The 19,067-nt window shown below is 43.1% G+C and overlaps 1 protein-coding gene across 10 annotated transcripts in view; it reads left to right on the forward strand.

The window, feature by feature from the left end:
- The window catches only part of DAAM2 (dishevelled associated activator of morphogenesis 2), a 244,007-nt gene that overhangs the window by 144,052 nt on the left and 80,888 nt on the right, over nt 1-19,067 (forward strand). For all 10 annotated transcript variants that reach the window (XM_038395793.2, XM_038395798.2, XM_043511616.1 and 7 more), the window contains 2 exons: nt 2,459-2,533; nt 12,644-12,738. In XM_038395793.2, the coding sequence (XP_038251721.1) occupies nt 2,459-2,533; nt 12,644-12,738 (170 nt within the window). The remainder of the gene's footprint in view (nt 1-2,458; nt 2,534-12,643; nt 12,739-19,067) is intronic.

Raw genomic sequence — 19,067 nt, forward strand, 5'->3', positions numbered from 1 at the left:
GATGCTTTGAAAATGTTCTCCGGGTGGCTGGCTAACATTAGTGATGGACCAACCAATGTTTTGGGAATTCAGATAAACATCCACATGCTTATCCAGACCCCTTGGGTTTGCAAAAGTAGCTTCTGCGAGAACTGGCTTTCTGCTACTTCAGACATAGAGGACTAGATTTTGAAGCACCTAGTCAATGTTTATTTGGACCTTTTCCAAGCAAAACACTCATTAACTTCAATTAAAATTGTGTCTGAATAAAGACTGAGGAATTCCTTTTGAGATTAGGCCCATAAACAGAACAGCTTTCCTTATGGGATTTTGGACCTTCTGTTTTTGGTCGAAACCAGAAAATGCAATATCTCACACACAAATGTAACCAAACTTTTTCTCTTCAACTTCAAACTTTTTTACTCTTTCAAATTCCTTTACACAGGAAACTTCCAGAAAGACAGATCAAGGCACCTTGCAATACAAATTGGTGTTTTGGCCTGATGTCCCTTTACAAATAGGTTGCTGTATATGTCATGGTGCCCTGTGGAATGGCCTTTATTTAACTAGCACTAGATTAGCGCACTCTCTCCCCTGTTCTTCTCTGGTCATGATAAGATTATCTTCTAAAAATAATGCTGTATTTATCAACTGCATGTTTTTGCATTGGTTTTTCCTTCAGCAAGGTCATATTTTGACTCTTGGATAGGAGGTTAAGGCCTGCTGTGTGCAAAACATTTGTCAGCATCTTGTAGAGAGTAGGTGTTAAAAAGGCAGTCTGCAATGAAATGAAGTGTAGAAATCTAGCTGATTACTTATGGGGAGTTGTATAGCTCTGGATCTATTGGTAAGCAAGGATTTAGCTCCATCAGCCTAGTGCTTTCATCAGGGAAAGGGAGAGAAGGAAAACAGAGGCATTCCATTTGCTCTGGAAAAATGTTCATGTGGCATGATTTCCACACACCCTACTGATGGGGAGGTGGTATATTTGATAAATTGTGGAACCAGGTTATACGTTTGATGCCTCTTGCTATTTTGACAGTCTCTTAGGCTTTATGTATAGCTAGAAATAGAAATTGTAATGAGCTAGCTTGGTAGGTATATGTACTACTGCCCTCTACTGGCTAGAAGTATAAATGTTCTATTATGCCATTGGCTGTATACTGCTAACAGCTAACTGAGGTTTTCCTTTAGTTCAAGTGATAGGAGCCTGTAGTCTTGGAGCAGGAAGTTCTCAGTTTTACCCCTGCTGTTGCTGTAAATTCCAAATTTGGAGCCGGACATTTTCCATGGATTTGTTACAGTGTATACTATAATTTAATTTTAACCTGAAAGGAGCTTGACTAGTATTAAGGTTCTTTTGAAGGCAGGCCAGTTTGGGGACGTGTAGAAATATTTCTTCTCTCCAAACATAAATATGTAGCAGCACTAAAAGAGGTTGATGTGATCTGATAAAGATCTGGCTATTTAATGTTCATCTGTATAACTTTTACAAGCTAAGCCTGTTGATATGAATAATTCTTTATACATACAAGACAATAATCTTCCTGACATTCTATCTTTCTGTCTCTTGCTAATCTCTATTCATCCATCTTTAATATAACTCCAAGGGGGACAGTTCTTCAACCACAAGATAGAACTTCAATTGACTTTAATGTAAGCTACTTATATCTTGTGGTGGGAGATTAGGGCTCCAGTAATCAATTGTTGTTTTCTTACTGGTTTCTAGTCTATCTGCCTAGCCTCTTCAAAAAGTAAAGTAAAATAAAATCCGATGCAGTGAAACCTCTCAAGTGACCAACCAAACAACCAGTAAAATGTGGTTGCCCAGCAGAGGTAGGCCTTCAACTGAAAGGTGAGTTTAATTGGACTGCAAAATGTATAGATACACTTTTAAAATTAAGACCGCTCTCGAAGGTGGTCTTTGATGCAGCTTTCACTGTAATTCACAGATTACGGTTCTGTTCATCTGGATGCTTTGAGGTTGTGCTTAACTTCCTAAGAAGCAGTCATTTGGCCTATTTCCAGACTCTTCAGCTTGGTATTTTTACTCTGTAGTTGGTGAATCTTGTCCATCCAATTAATTAGAAATAATGAAAAATATTTTCTAAAATCTGTAAAATGTAAAACTTGAAAATGTAACAGTTATCCCTGAAGGCTCTGTCGTTAGAGTACAAGCTTTGTCAGCATACTGCGAGGAGGGGAGTATTGTCTTTTGCTCACTGAAGGACAACCTTTTCTCAGACAGTTCTGTAAGTCTGTTTTCAGTAATCCTATTTGAAGGGTTCTCTTTCCTTCTCTGCCATCACAAGGAGAGCTTTAGCACTATACCTTCAAAGACATTTGTAATAAATTCCATGAAGATGTGTGTGTTATAAGGAAATGGGTAGGAAATAAGACTGTCAAGAATCCCTGATTTCAATCAAATGAAAGCTATTTATTCTTTAAGCCTGCTCATGAACTTTGTTTTCTGTTTCAGGAACAAGAAGACCCTAATAAGCTTGCTACCAGCTGGCCGGATTACTATATTGACCGCATCAACTCCATGGCTGCAGTAAGTTACCTCTGCACACGCCAGGAAAGATTTCCTAACAACGGCTGTTTGATTGTGAAACAGTGTCTTAAGGAGAGTAGTGAAAGTCCAATTGCTTGATTCATTTAAAATTGAGCTGGCAAAGGGAGAGGAGTAAACTCTGTAGGGAAGAATCTTGCACTGGCAGAGAGATGGATTTGATGAAATGCAGGCCTTTTTCAGCTCTTATTTCTGTGATTCACAGGTCTGAAAATGATGAAATTGGATTCTTCACTGGAAATTTCACATTACAGAAATGAGATGTGATGGTGTCGCTGTGGCTTTTGTCTTGCAAATCAACAATGGGTTTTCTCCTGTGTACATGCACATGTGTGCGAGCACACACGTGCATGCACATATATATATACTCTCTCTCCTCTCTTTAAACAATGCTTTTAAAGATGATCTGAAAAGCTTTAAAAACAAATTAAATGTAAATGTAAGGTTCTAATCCAGTAATAAAACATGGCCCTGACCCATGCGTTTAACCAAACTCTGTTCAAAACAGAACCTGAAGGGAAGGTCCAAAAATGGCTTTGTCACCTTTGTGTTTCCATGATCTAAGGACCAACTTGGTCCCAAGCACAACAGAGATTTCAAGAAAGAAGTGATATCAAGGATAGGAAAGGCCTCCACAGCTTTCACTAAACTCAAGGCATGGAAATCAGAGATGCAGTGTCAAAACAAAACTGGGAATTTTCAACATGAATGTCATCTCAGTGCTAACATATATGGCTGCAAGAGCTGGAGATCTATTAAAATGTTTGATATTGTAACTTTTGAAAATAAGTTCCTAAAAAAGCTTATGACATAGGTACTGACTCTGTGGATTCTCCAGGGCTGGAGCACCCATGGGAAAAAAAGAGTGGGTGCTTAGCAACCACCAGGAGCCAGCTCCACCGACCCCTACCATGTGTGCTTCCCATCTACCAGCAGCCTCGCCAATCAACTCCTCCTCCTCCTCCCTCCCAGCACTTCCTGCCTGCTGCAATCAACTGTTCTGCAGTGTGCAGGAGGTTCTGGGGGGAGAGGGAGAAGTGGAGACGGGGCATGCTTGGGAGAGGGGAGCGGAACTGGGCAGGGAAGTGGCAGGGGTGGGAAGAGGTGGGGTGGGAGTGAGGCCTTGGGGGGAAGGGTAGAGTGGGGGCAGGGGAGGAGGCCTGGGGTTGAGCAATGGTTAAGCATCCCTGGGGAAAGGAGGAAGCCAGCCCCTGTGGCTTCTGGGTATTGGATGGAGAGAGTTTATCACCAATGAAGAGATCCAGCCAGCAGCTTGTTTCCACCAGAATCAAAAGAAAGTGCTGGATATATTGGTGCAGGTATCCCACATGCCAATGCAGACTCCCACAGGAAGCTGAGAGCAAGTGGTGCGAGGAAACAAGGGGACCCAATAGAAACATTAAGAAGCCTTAGCAGGGATGGCAGAACCGTAATCTCAACACCACAGAGCAAATGGAAGCAACAGCTAATGGCAGAGAGGGTTGGAAGAGGCTAGTTTCCAGCCTGTGCACCAACATTGGCATGGAAGAATGTAATAATATGACACAGCAACCTCAGAGTTGCTCTCAGTTACACTTACTGGTCATGGTCCACTGGAACAGTTAAGCCAGTGGGGGCTTGGTGGAACACCAAGGCACTCCAGCCATTTCCCTCTCCCCCCCCATGTTGGGCATTTTGAGGAATGGTGATGTAGAGCTGGATTGCCCCGCCCTACTTCCCCTCCCCATGGGGCCTGGTTAGGCTGGAGGGATGCTCACGAACTTGTACCTTGTTCCATAAGTAGTCATGTTGACTTCAGTCTGCAAGTAATGCCACTGATGTGCTACTCAGTGTGAGTAAGGGTGACAAGATTTGGCTCACAGAAAAGAGACAAATAAGTGAAGAGCTGATATTCATATATAAAAACATGAATGGTATAGAGAAGGTAAAACAGCTGCTCCTGTTTACCTTCGCTCACAATAGAAGAACAAGGAACATTTTGTGAAATTTGAAAGGCAACAAATGAAAAACTGATAAAGGAAAAGCCCCCCCTCCCGCCCAATGTATAATGAACCTATGGAACTTACTGCCACAATACATTACTGAGGATAAGAATTTAGTGTAATAATGAAATAAAGAGTTAGTCATTTTTATAGATAATCAAGTTATGTGAGACAAGATAAAAAGAGAAATATAGGGCAATGAAGATTCAAGCTTCAGGATAAAACTAACCACTTACTGATCGGATCTAGGGAAAACCCTCTGTTATCACCATGTTACTCAATAATTATTTACTGGGGGGTTGTTATACCTTCCTCTGAAGCATCTAGCACTGGCCACTGTGAGAGGCAAGATAATGAGATAGATGGATCACCAGTCTGATCTGGTATGGCAGTTCCTGTGTTCTGAAGATTCATAGTCTGTTACTGATTTATGGCCAAATTCTGCCTTTGGTTATTTATATGCAAGAGCCATTGATTTCCCTCATCAGTGCTGCATGAATTTAGCTGTTAACATCTTGGGCAGTGTGAGTTGTTGGTGGGTTTTTATCATATTTCATTTATAAAAGCTTTTCCGTTCACCTTCATGGCATTGTTATGGGCTGAAAAATAACTCTAAAAATGACACCCTGTTGCACGTTATAGATTGTTGGTTTCTTCTTGGTAATACATGTTTAGTTTACTGACAGTCAGTGTTTCACTAGTGCTTCAGAGCCACCCTAGGAAGGTAACAGAAGAGCTGCTTTTTATTCTGTCATAACTCATCAAAAACTACTACCTAACTGCTGATTCCAGAATTTGTTGGTGATGAGGGGTGAAGTGGAAATAACGCAGATTGATTTTAAGAGAAGAGACTGAGTTTGCATGATTGGCAAAGACTAGCGTGTTGATGTCTAGACTGAGCAAATTTACTCTAGAAGAGTCATTAAGGGAGAAGAAATATGGAACGTTGCATTGTCACCACACTAAATTCTGCTCCGAGGGCTTGATCCAAAGCCCTTTGAAGTCATTGGGAGGCTTTCCAATAATTTCAGTGGCTTTGGATCAGTCCCTAAACTTACCCTGGTGTAAATCTGGAATGAATGTGTAACTGATGGTGTTCTAAAGCTGGAGCAGCTTCAGGGACTGAGCGGATTTTGGCCTACTTTTTTCTGATTTTAATCACATTTTAAGAATGTCAGTAAACACCAGGTTCTGGTAATGCTGTTTTGACATGCCCTGGCCTTAGAATGATTGACAAATTTTCCTTTTTCCTTATGTTTTACCCAATCACTGGAGATATTTAAGGGCTACTTGGGTTAAAATTAATGGGCCTCATTTACCATTTATTTGCTCCAATTTTATGCAGGTTTAGTTCCAGTGATTTGTTTTCAGTAGAGTTGCATCACTGTAAAACTGGAGTAGCATAGTAGTGAATCAGGGTGTTTTAAAAGAAATGTCTTCGCCTGTGTTAATAGGACCTCTGAGATTCTTAAAATGGAAAGAATTTAAGAGCCCCTTCACTTTCACTACTAATGCTGCTGGTTTTTTCATTTTCCACCCTAAGAAGTGTTTTAAAAAAAAAAAAGTCAGTTTCACTTTGTTTCCAATCTGTATCTAATCAGTTTCACGTAGTGGCTCTTCCAGTGTTGGCACATGCTGCAATATTTAGATTGCAAATACTGCAGGGGAATGTTAAACTTGAAACAAAACTATTATTAGAATTTTAAAAAACATTAGACATGTTTCTATTTTAAAATGTTATGCCCTGGTTTTTGCAAAACTTAAGTTTTGGACCTACTGTAAATCAATCAGTGTCCCTTTAAACAGCACCTTCATACCTTGTTGCCCCAATTGCTTAGTTATAGGGGCCTATCTTCAACATGGGCTACTCATTGATTAAAAATGAGAGCCTGATCCAAAGCCCGTTTGAAGTCTGAAAGCCTTTCTATTGACTTCAAAGGGTTTGGATCCGTTTCTGATTCTCTGAGGCCACCGCGTTCAATGATAGTGTTGCCAGAAGGCCTAGTAATGTGGTGACTCTTGGAATGCTGGGCATTCCAAACCATAGATCAGTATGTTAGGGAGCACTCTGTTCACTGGACTAGAGGTCGCGGCTTTCTCTTTCAGCTAAACAATCTGGACACTTTGGGCCCAATTCTGTTCTCTAGTTGAAAGCTCATACTCAGAGTAGTTACCAGTGGTTTACTGTCAAACTGGGAGGATGTATTTAGTGGGATCCAGCAGGGAATCTGTCTTGAGTCAGTACTGTTAAATATTTTCATTAATGATAATGGAGTAGAGTATGCAATCCCCCTGGCTTGGTGTCATCTGCAAATTTTATAAGTAAACACTTTGGAGGATAGAATTAGAATTCACAAAACTTGACAAATTGGAGAATTGGTCTGAAATCAACGCGATGAAATTTAACAAAGACAAGTGCAAAATGCTTCACTTAAAAAAGAAAAATCAAATGCACAATGGGAAATAATTGGCTAGGTGGTAGTATTGCCGAAAAGGATCTGGGGGTTATAGTGGATCACGAATTGAATATGAGACAACAGTGCACAGTTGTGAAAAAGGCTAAATCAGTCATGGGCTTATTAACAGGAGTGTCCTATGTATGACACAGGAGGTAATTGTACTGCTCTACTCAGCACTGGTGAAGCCTCAGCTGGAGTACTGTATTCACTTTGGAGTGCCATGCTTTAAGAAAGATGTGGACAAATTGGACAGAGTCTAAAGGAGAGCAACAAAAATGATGAAAAGTCAAGAAAGCCTGACCTATGAAGAAAAGTTTAAAAAAAAAAAAAAACTCGGGCATTTTTAGGGTGAAGAAAAGAAGACTGAGGGGTACCTGATAACTGTCTTCAAATATGTTAAGGGCTGTTATAAAGAAGACTGATCTCCATGTCCACTGAAAGTAGGACAAGAACTAATTGGCTTAATTTGCAGCAAAGGAGATTTGTTAGATATTAACAAACTTTCTACCTCTAAGGGTAGTTAAGTTCTGGAATAGGCTTTCAAGGGATGTTGAATCCCCATCATTGGAGGTTTTTAAGGACAGGCTTTAAGGACTGACAACCATCTGTCAGTCATGGTCTAGGACAGGGGTGGGCAAACTACAGCCCATGGGCTGCATCCAGCCCACCAGTCATTTTAATCCGGCCCTCAGGCTCCCACTGGGGAGCGGGGTCTGGAGCTTTCCCTGCTCCAGTGCTCCAGCTCGGGGTCGGGGGCTACTCTGCGTGGCTCCCAGAAGCAGCGGCATATCCCCCCTCCAGCTCCTATGCATAAGGGTAGCCAGGGGGCTCCGCATGCTGCCCCTACCCCAAGCGTCGCCCCCACAGCTCCTATTAGCCCAGAACTGTGGCCAATGGGAGCTGCAGGGGCAGTTCCTGTGGACAGGGCAGCACGCAGCAAAGTCACCTGGCCACACCTCCGCGTAGGAGCTGGATGGGGGGACATGCCGCTGCTTCTGGGAGATGCTTGAGGTAAGCGTTACCCAGAGCCTGCACCCCTGAGGCACGCTCCCCCCCATGCCCCTGCCCCCGCCCTGATCCTCCTCCCACCCTCTGAACCCCTTGGTCCTAGCCTATAGCACACTTCTGCACCCCAAACCCCTCCCAGCCTAACCCCAGAGTCTGCATACCTAGCCTGAGCCCTCACCCTCCACTCCACCCCCCAACATGCCCCAGCCCAGAGCCGTCTCTTGCACCCTGAACTCCTCATTTCTGGCCCCATCCCAGAGCCCTCACCCCCTCCCGTAACCCAACCCCATTTTGGCCTGCCATACAATTTCCATACCCAGATGTGGCCCTCAGGCCAAAAAGTTTGCCCACCCCTTGTCTAGGTTTACTTGGTGCTGTTTCAGTGGGGAAGCTTGGACTTGATGACCTCTCAAGGCCCCTTCCAGACCAACATTTCTATGATTCTCTCACCAGTTTTATACTGTTTACATCCATATAACTTCATTGACTTTTGTGGTTTTGCTTCTGATTTGCACCAGCATGGGTGAGAGTAGAATAAGGCCCCTGCTATACCCCCCTGTTATAACTGAGTGAGCTGTCCTTCAGATCGTGCAATTGGAAGGACAATACCAACTAGTTCACAAATGGAATAGCTCATGCATCAATCCTTGGAAGAAAGGGAGCTAACTATTGATGCTTAGAATTTAGAATAGAATTTAACTTAGAATTGTGTCCTTCATTTCCACACCTGTAATTTTGTGCCTGTAAATCCAGTAACTTGACATCTAGTGCAACAAATCATACCAGTGATTATCCTCAGACACAATCATACACCATTCTAAATATCGGGGTCCTCATCTCAGCTGATTCATCAAGTCATGAAACTTCTCTTCATAGGATATAGCAGCTGCCCTATTTCTATCATATGTCAAGAGACTTGTCTCTTTTTCTCTGTGATAATGTCTGCTTGGCAGCCTCAATAAATGCAATCCCCAGTTTACGGGGGAGAAGGAAGGTTACTTTTGACACCACCATGTTGCTTTTATGATCTTGGCTATATTTGCACTTGTACAGAAGGGCTTGCTGGTGAACAGTAGCTGCACATACAGCTCTTCGGAGTGATAGCTGTGTGGAGAGCATGAGATGGGGTCAAGATTAATAAATACAGCTGTTATCAGGCCCTTTTCTCTGGCTCAGAAATCATTTGCTCAGGGCGAAACAGCTTCATAGGGACATAAAAGAAAATGTCTTTTAGCAGAATCTAACAGGTGGAGGATGATTCCATCTCCCATCTGGTTCATGCTGCTCTAAACCATTGTTTGCTTAGAGCATCTTGCGTTTGTTTGTTTTTTAAATCTGTAATTGAGAATTTCTGCTCTTGGATCATCCCTAATCCGGTTCCAGAGATGGCAGCTTGAATTCTACCTGAGCTCATTTCTTTGAAGAAATGTTTTTAAAGGGATATTGCCCAGATACTAGTCACATTAATAACAATAAATGGCCATATTCTAATTATCACATAGGGCCTGATTTTGATCCACTTGTTTAAATCGGAAGTGATTTCACTGAACTCAGCTGAGTAACAAGTTGTAAAATGGTACAGGTGAGATCAAAATAAGGAACTTGGACCATAACTGTAAAATTCTGAAAATCTAGTTTGTGCTTTTTTAGTACTATTTCTGCTATTTATTTCCTTTATTCCGTCTGACTCCACTTGGCAAATGAAACTAGGCAAGTCGGTTCATTTTCCGCTTCTAGTCAGTTTTGCTTTCTGGCTCTCATGCACTAGCATTATGCTGCTGTGTTTTGAATCTCTAGTATTTCAGGGCACTGATTTCTAGTATTTCAGGGCACAGGAGGAGGGGGAGTTTTTTTCCTTGGATTTTAAACAAAATACAAAATTGAAATTAAAATTTCTATTCATACTGAGCCAAATTTCCAAAAGCAGCCTTTAAGATTGCCTGTCATTTTGAACACACAATTCCTTGTATATAGATTTTTTGCACATATGTGCAGTCTCAGACTAATCCATGCAGACTGGGTAGCTGGATGTCAGATTTCCCTGATGCACGCAAATCAACAGATCTGAACATGCAAAAATTTACTGGTGAAAAATGGTCTGTATGTAATTGTGCATGGAGTATCTCAGGCTGGTTGAAGCCCCTGCAATAGTTTGCTCCTCCTTTTTGTCTGTGGAACAAAATTAACTTACACAGAGTCCTAAACTAGGCCAACATTATCCCTTTAATGCAGTTTTTAGTTCAGAAAAACTATTTTCCAACCAAACAGAACTATGAAATGCAGCCACAAACAGTGATCCCCACACACAACAGTTTCCCGTCCCCCTCTCCTAGTGGTGATCCTGTTTTCTTTAACTTTCACACTGAAATTTCATGATGTGGACATGTGACCCTTCTGTCATTAGAGGACGCACAGGGAATCGTGTTCCTGGCTGTGAGAAGTGAAGGGCTCTTGGCTGCTCATAGTTTCCAGAAAGGATTTTTCTGTAATTAACCATCTGCTGCAAAAGCAGGATTACTTATGTTTGTTTCCCTTGGAAATGCACTGTCTCCACTCTCAACAAAATACCTTTGAACACCCTCCTGCCATCCATGTGCCTCTCTCCAACAATGGGTCAGAGGAGAAAGTAAGCTATTGTAAAAATGGGAGCCTTTCAAAGGAATGTTTATGGGCCAAGAAAAGTTGACCATATGGGCCCTCACCCAAGGAACTACAAATCAAGCACCAAAACCCACCTCAGGAACCTGCCATTGAGATTCCACAATGCGTTTTCATGGTTTCTATTTATTTTTTTGAAGAGGGGATTATATATGGCTTGGCTCGAGTGTTTCAGTATATGTTTCTGGCTGTTGGGGATGCTGGCAGAAGATAAAACAACATCAGCTCATTTTCCATCAGTAGCACTCTGTCATTCGATTAGGGCAGGAAATATCTCACTCCGTTAGTGAGTGAATTTGACTTTAGCGTGGATCAGAGAGAGGACCCCTAGAGTTAAATACAGCTCCCTGTACCATCTGTGTAGCATAAAACAGCCACGGCTCTTAGCCAAGTGACCACCCTCAGGATTTGACATGTGTTGGCACCACATGGTTTGCAACACAGAAGGGTTTGGGGAAGAACGGGAGGGAGAGAGTTAAGAGATGTTCCAGTGAAAGGAGGATTTTCTTTGGGACTTCCTTGCTGAACCATTACCATAAAGACACTAGTATTCTGCTGTAATGGGTTATTATTGTAGGTGCTGGATAATATTTGTTTAATCAAGGTATTTATTCAAGAAGAGTCTGAGTTGAGAGCTGAGGTTCTCCTAGTCTTAACATTGTTTTGTGAAACTCCATGGTACCCCGTCAGTAAGTTAGGAATGATCATCCATCTTCTACAATTAGGGAAGCTGAGGCAGAGAAAGACATAGGCCAAAATGTTCAAATGTAGTGGCTTGATTTTCAGAGTTGTGGAGTACTAAACAAATCCAATTGACTTCACTGAGACCTATGTGTGCGCTTAGCATCTCTGAACATCAGGCTGTCCATTTCAAGTGTCGGACTCTGAATTTAGATGTCTAGATTTGTGCCTCCAAGTTTGAAAGCGTGGGTTTCAGTGACTTGCTCAAGATCATATAGCAAGTCAGCGGAAGAGCTGGGTGGGACTAGATCCGGAGTACTGGCCTTTGGGCTGGACACCCAAAAAACAGTGCCACCCAGAATTAGTGAATACAAATGAAAATGTAGGTCTTAACCTCTTTGTACCTTGGTGTACCTGTCTGAAAAATTGGAACAGCAATAGAATAATAGAAGATTAGGGTTGGAAGAGACCTCAGGAGGTCATCTAGTCCAAGCCCAACAAAATCATCCCAGCCAGGGCTTTGTCAAGCCAGGCCTTAAAAACCTCTATGGATGGAGATTCCACCACCTCCCTAGATAACCCATTCCAGTGCTTCACCACTCTCCTAGTGAAATAGTTTTCCCTAAAATCAAACCTAGACCTCCCCCACTGCAACTTGAGAACATTGCTTCTTGTTCAGTCATCTGCCTCCACTGAGAACAGCTGAGCTCCATCCTCTTTGGAACTCCCCTTCAGGTAGTTGAAGGCTGCTATCAAATCCCCCCCCTTACTCTTCTCTTCTGCAGACTAAATAAGGCCAGTTCCCTCAACCTCTCCTTGTAAGTCATGTGCCTTGTCATTGTCATTACCCTATGCTGGACTCTCTCCAATTTGTCCGTATCCTTTCTGTAGTGGGGGGCTCAAAACGGGATGCAATACTCCAGATGTGGCCTCACCAGTGCCGTACAGAGGGGAAAATCACTTCCCTTGAATACCTGCCTGTTAGGAATGTTGAGATTTAAATTGTTTGTTTAGACATATTACAATGAACATCCCAGATAAGAGACAAGAACGTTATTTTGTGAGGGCATCTGTGACTTCCTCTGGTAATCTGAGAACGCTGGGTTGTACTCTATTGCCAATCCACAGGAATAGAAGCAGCCACAGCTGGACTCAGCTTTGCAGCTGGAAGCAGCAAGCACCTCCTAAGTGATTTGGTAGACTATTTCTTATTGATGACCTCTGGGCTGTCTAGCAGTCTGTTTTCTCTGACCTTCCATCAGGCAGCCCTGGCTTTTATAACCATCGCTCTGCTTTCCAAACAGATGCAGACCCTGTATGCTTTTGATGAAGAAGAAACAGAAATGAGGAATAAAATAGTTGAAGACTTGAAAACTGCTCTGCGGACTCAACCCATGAGGTAATTGTTGTTCATCTCCTCTTTCACCCACTCTTTCACAGGGCTATATTTGACACAGGAAACGGTGGCAGTGAGAGAACCTTCAGCTGCAGATCACAGGCAGGTACCCAATTGTTTCAAAGAAAGCCACCTTTGGTAGTTCATAATTTTGATAGAGAACCTTACAAACCTTCACCTCTATACACTCCATCCAGGTGCATGCGTGGAGTTATGAATGTGCCTCCAGGAAAGCATAAGACAAGTTGCATGTTAGGAACCTGAAGAAGGTCTTTGAAGATGGAGGTGAAAATTGTGGTAATCAGATTCTAGACCACATGGCCTGTAGTACCCTCTGTATATTAGTGAATTAAGGATGGCATGTCAGTCTTAACTCTCGAACTTCGTTGGATTCAAATATCCCGTATCTGGAGCAACTCAAAATTCTAAGTATGAAACATCCAAGTCATCTGACATGCACCTGATGTGGGGTTTTGTTTTTGTGATGCATGTAGCTATGAGAATGTAGCAAGATGTTTGATTCTATGATGGGTTTGTCTGTGATAGTAGAGGACTCTGATCTAGGGAGGTCCCTTCTAGGCCTGTATTCTTATTTTGGGTTTTTTGTTTTCTATATATTTGTGTACTGCACCGTCAAAAATCTAAGGTCACCTTTTGTTTGCTGGGTGCAGCAATAATGAATAATTACAAGCTGTAATTATAATTAGTTTAGAGACTCTTTGGAAAGCGCAGTGTACAGAAAACAGAACCATAACAGGTGTGATCTCAGGAAGCAGGTCAAAAAGTTCATGAACATTTCACATAGGCCTGAGCTTTACTGATATATCTGTATCGAAACCATGCAGAAGTCAGTTTCCTGGGGCTTCAATACATACCCTGGTGAAGTGACAGTTCCATGGTGAGTTCTGAAGCCAAAGCTCCAAGTGACACCAAGAGAGGAACCACAAAGGTACTAACTCCCACTGAAATCATCCACCTTTCTGAATGCCACCTCCAAGAGAGTTGGGAACCCAGGTAGATGGCAGTTGAGAAGAATCTCTTCCTCACGTGTTCCTGCAAAGCCAAAAGGCTGAGCTTTGCACATCTATGCCCTTCATGTTATCGCAAGTTTTTTGTGAACATAAATCCACACATCTATATAATTCAGTAAAGGGTCAAATTGAATGTGATCAGTGCAGTTACATCAGTGATAATTCTGGAGCATGTTCCAATTAACCAAATCAAGCAGCTGGGATCAATGATTGAAATAGAGGTTGTTTTTTCTCTTTAATTAGAGTTGTACAGCTGGCTGGGTGGTGCATATGCGTGCACAGCTTCCTCGAAAGCATCAGGTGTTAGTCTCTGTGGGAGTCAGGATGGAGTCATTGATGGACCAGTGGCCTGATTCGTTATGGCAAATCCTAAATCGTCTTAACTATAACAGGAAGTCAGTCTTCCCTTGTCAGGATTTGTTTTCTTCCTCCCTCCATGCAGGAAAGCATAGTCTACTCAAAGCTCCTGAAAATGTGACCCTGTGGGAGAGCACAAAAAAGGTGCCTTGTTTGCCATGTCGTCCATAAATCTTTGAGTCCCGCCCCTCACGCACTCTAATAATCTGCTGTGTATGTCAAGTGGGGGCAGTGTGAGAAAGCAGCTAATGCCACGTTATCTCAGGAAAAATCCTGAGTGTGGGAACTATGTTAATCTGAGCAGAAAGAACGCACTGTTCTTTGCTTTGCTTGATGCAGGCCCCATTATTAAGAATTCACTAGGGTGCTAGCTACCCGCTTTCCAGGAGCGAAAACAACTTTTATTATGACGCTTGTTCTCTGTTCTGCAGGGATGTGAAGGGACCATCTAAAAAGCAGACTATTGTCTGTGCAGCCTTCCTACAAGACCCCTCTCTTGAAAGAGCTCTATGATTCTGAATGCTTCGTGGCACACTGGGAATTCTGGATTCAGGTTTCAGTCCCTCAAACTTTGGAGTTTTTTGGATCCAGGGTTTTATTGTGGCCCATTAGAGAGAGAGAGAGAGAGAGAGCGGCCACTTGCAAAGTCCAGAGCTGGCTCTAGTTTTGGAATCAAGTTCAGGAATGTTCAGGTCTGGGATTTTGGTTTGGACCCTCTCTAATTATAACTGGAGTACGGACACTAGCAGATAGGAGGCTTCAAATCTGAGCTTTAGGAAAGTGAATCTGGATACTGTGATTTGGGCCTATCTTGACTATAAGCCAGATAGGAACACTGACAAACCTAATGCTCTGGGGTACTTGGGTTTTTCCCAAGTATAGCCACCAATTAGAATTGGTGAGACATCTCCTAGAACATCTATATGTGTTGCACTCTGAACGTAAAGGAACTTCTATGCACTCACATCTCTTTTTGAGGCAGCAAGCAAATGCAAATGGCCCGTCACTTTAGCCTTTGGTATTCCTCGGGCTGGGTGAGTGCATGCTCAGGTACTGGATGAGCATGGAGCTTTTAAGTGGAGAAGGGAGACTATGACTTATTGACCTGCTGGAATGTTGTTCTCATACTTGTTCATGATTTGAATCCATATTCAGCCCCTTGCAATCTGAATTCATCTACTGTAACCCAGAATCCTTTGTGGCAGTTTTGACAGAACTTCGTAGAAAGTGCTGTACTGTGACATATAGCACTTCCTCTGTGGTGAGTTTCAGGGCAGTGTAGCTGAAAGTGGTGAAATGATTTGGAGGATGTTGGCATCTGAGGACAACCTGCTTGCAAGTGACCATCTAATCTTGACTACCTGTATTCTATTCACACAGCAAAGAACACAATACAATGGAAACTGACTTCAAGGATAAACAGGAAACATGGCAGCTTGCCACAACTTCCCCACTCTTAACCCAGGTGCTGGTGGTTCAACCCACGTGTCAATAGCTGCTATGATAGAATGTAATCAATCCTTTGCATTGGTGCAGACCTATTTTGGGGCATAGTCAGTGAAATTCAGACTTTCATCATGTCAATTGAGTACATTCATAGCAGCAAGCTTTGGAGCGATGGGCTTGAGTGTTCATCTCAAACATATATTCACAGCCACCAATGAGTTTCCTTCTCTCCTTCAAGAAGGCCTTTCCAATAAGATCCCACTCCCCAATCTCCTGCGGGGGGGAATGTGAGTGGGCTAAAGGAAGTGTCTTCAGCCAAAGATCAGATTTTCAGGGCTTTCTCAACCAGTCTTGTGCTGCTTCAGCTGGGTCTCTCAACAGGCATTCATTTAATTTGTTTATAATAATGAGCATCTGCACCGGCATCAATGAACTGTTGCTTAAAGCGTTCCCTCTTAAATAGCTGACGGGACTTGAACCTTTTTTCCCATAGTTAAGCAAAACCAAATTTCGAGTTAAATCCGTGTCTCAACTAATCTCTGACTCAATTTGTTAGCTGCCAAATGGGCCTCCTGCCAATGGCCGACCAGCAAACTAATTCCTTCTTTGATGAAAAGGATGCAGGGGTGGGGGAGCCCAGCTCATCAGATCCCTTCTATAAGCAGCTTTGTACATAGGCCTTCAAGATTCCAGTCTTTAGTTGAATTTGCACATGAATCCCATTTTCCAGGCTGCTTCTTTTCATTAGATCCCTGACCAACATGGCAAATGAAAATCGAAACTTGTATCAAATGGACTGAACAGAATCTTCCTGCAGAGGGCACAAGATACTAATGGGGTGCCTTGGTTGCTTACCCATAGGCATCTCTGTAAGAGGAGTCACTGAACAAAGTGTCCCCATCTGGATATGTACTTTATAATACTGTAGAACGGAGTCCCTTTTAACTGGTGTGACAGGGTCAGGCTAGATGGCTACAGGAGAGTGTTAGAAGGCAGATGTATTAGTCCCAGATTAAGCAGGTTCATTTTCCCTGGGTAAAGTAACAGGGGCAGTTCCAGAACAAGAAGGAACTAGCTGGAAAAATTCAGGCAGGCAGGCTAATTAGGACACCCGGAGCCAATTAAGAAGCTGCTAGAATCAGTTAAGGCAGGCTAATCAGGGCTGGGTTTAAAAAGGAGCTCACTTCAGTTTGTGGTGTGCGTGTGAGGAGCTGGGAGCAAGAGGCACTAGGAGCTGAGAGTGAAACACATACTGTTGGAGGAGTGAGGAGTACAAGCATCATCAGACACCAGGAGGAAGGTCCTATGGTGAGGATAAAGAAGGTGTTGGGAGGAGGCCATGGAGAAGTAGCCCAGGGAGTTGTAGCTGTTGTCGCACAGCTGTTCCAGGAGGCACTCTAGACAGCTGCATTGTACAGGGCCCTGGGCTGGAACCTGGAGTAGGGGGCTGGCCCGGCTTCCCCCCAAACCTCCCAACTCCTGATCAGACACAGTGGGAGTTGACCTGGACTGTGGGTTCCACCAGAGGGGAAGGTCTCTGGGCTGTTCCCCAATCCACATGGTGGATCAGCAGAGACTGCGGGGTTTGTTTTTCTTTTTTTCCCATGCTGGCCAGTGATGAGGTTAGCTGAGTGAACGGCAAATTTAAGCCACTAGTAAAACTGAGTGTAGGGGACTGCGGAAGACTTTGTTACGGCCTAGCTAGGGAATTTCCACTTTCTCGAGACGAGAGGTTACTGTAGGACATAGATAGTTACTGAAGAACACAGAGACACAGATAGTTACTGAAGGACACAGGAAAGCAGCTGGGACCGGTCCCCCCTTTGGGAAGTACCTAATTCTATTTTCATGAGCTGGTTTTGTGTAGTGCTTATTAACGCTGATTGTCTGCCCCTCCGTTGGACTCCGTCCCAAGCAGAGCTCCGGTGTGCTGGGTTCCCCGCCTCCGTGACTGCAACGCTTGAAGTCCCCGTTGCGGGTGGGTCATTAACCTTCAGTAAAGCCAATAACTCACAGCTGTGTGTAAGCCTCTTTTTTCTCAGAGTACTCCTGCCAGCCCTGTGGTGCTTCCAGCACCTTGGCCCAAAACAGTGGCCAAACTGAGGGCTGCCATGAATCTCTGAGGCAAGCAAATCTGCCAATAAGCGCAGGACCCACCAAGGCAGAGAAGGAATTTAGTCACAACGGAATACCCATCTGTAAAATTTGAAATGAAACACACCTGCATCTCAGGTATCTTTGTGAAGTTTAATTCATTAAAGCACTCTGCTTTTAGATGAAAGTGCAATAGATATTCCATTTATAATAAACCAGTGTGTCTGTCTCAGTGCTCAGGAGCAGCCCTACAATAATAAGTAAGTGCATGGATCTCAGTAGCAGCTGTATAAAAATAAGCCATTGCATGCATCCCAGTGCTCAGGAACAATCATTACATTCAAGAAAATATGTATTGTAAGGAAATGGATTTTAATTTAAAGTTCCTCAAAGGTTATTACTAGAATCGGTGAGAGAAGAGCTTTGCTCTTCATATTTCAGCACTTGAATATGGAAGTGCAGCCGCACAGTGAAAATGAAAGTTGATGAGGGGCACGAGAAGTTAACCCAACTTTTTGGAATCTCGGGACAGTTTTGGTTCAAGTTTGAGGGGAAAGGGAGAAGGATCTTAGTTAATCTGAATTACCAGCAATAAATGCCATCGCTCTTCTGCCCTGCTCAAACTCTATTTTACCCAGTCTTAAAATAAAGGGAGGTCGGGTTCTCTTTATTTTGGCTTGGTTTAGCCACGTCTCACTCCTATGTACTTTAGCTGGTCACTAATCTATCCAGCAAATGCAACCTATTCTGCTTTGAATTTCAGGCAGGGCAGAGGTCCAAGGTTCGTCAGGGTTCTGCATGCCTCCTGATCCAAAGGCCATTGCTTCAGCTAGCCTGGGAAACATCGCCTTGACTGTCAGTAGGGTGGGAACATCCTGCCATCCCCACACGCCCCGTCCCTTCCCCCCCTCCCCACCCGGTTTATGTTCTTTCCATCTTTCCCAAGCTGTCATTTCTCACAGTGAGGCTGCAGGACAATCTGTACAGAGATAGATCAGAGAATAAGACAAGCAGTGGGGAAAATCACTGCCACATAGGCCTTGTCTACATTAGGATGAGAGTTTTGTTGTTAGGTTATGTTCGCTAATATTCAAATTAACATGTTTTAAAACCCTAGTGTAGAACCCTGTTTTTTAACGTGAGTTACGCTGGTCAAGATAAAGCCTGCAGGGAGCCTAGGGTTTAATTCAACCAATTTGACACCTATTTAAAGAACTCACTGCCTTGTCTATGCTGGAACTTTAGAATGTGTTACACAGGACACGTTAACAAATTCATTCTGACATCACACCTTTACATCTCCATCTAAAACAAGGCCCTTATGTACAACATATGAGGCATGTGGGAGGCTAACTTTGCACACACATAACACGATGAGGTATTCTTTCCTAGAAACACGACTGC

The sequence above is a fragment of the Dermochelys coriacea genome, chromosome 3, assembly GCF_009764565.3.
Source record: "Dermochelys coriacea isolate rDerCor1 chromosome 3, rDerCor1.pri.v4, whole genome shotgun sequence".
NCBI classification, from domain to species: domain Eukaryota; kingdom Metazoa; phylum Chordata; order Testudines; family Dermochelyidae; genus Dermochelys; species Dermochelys coriacea.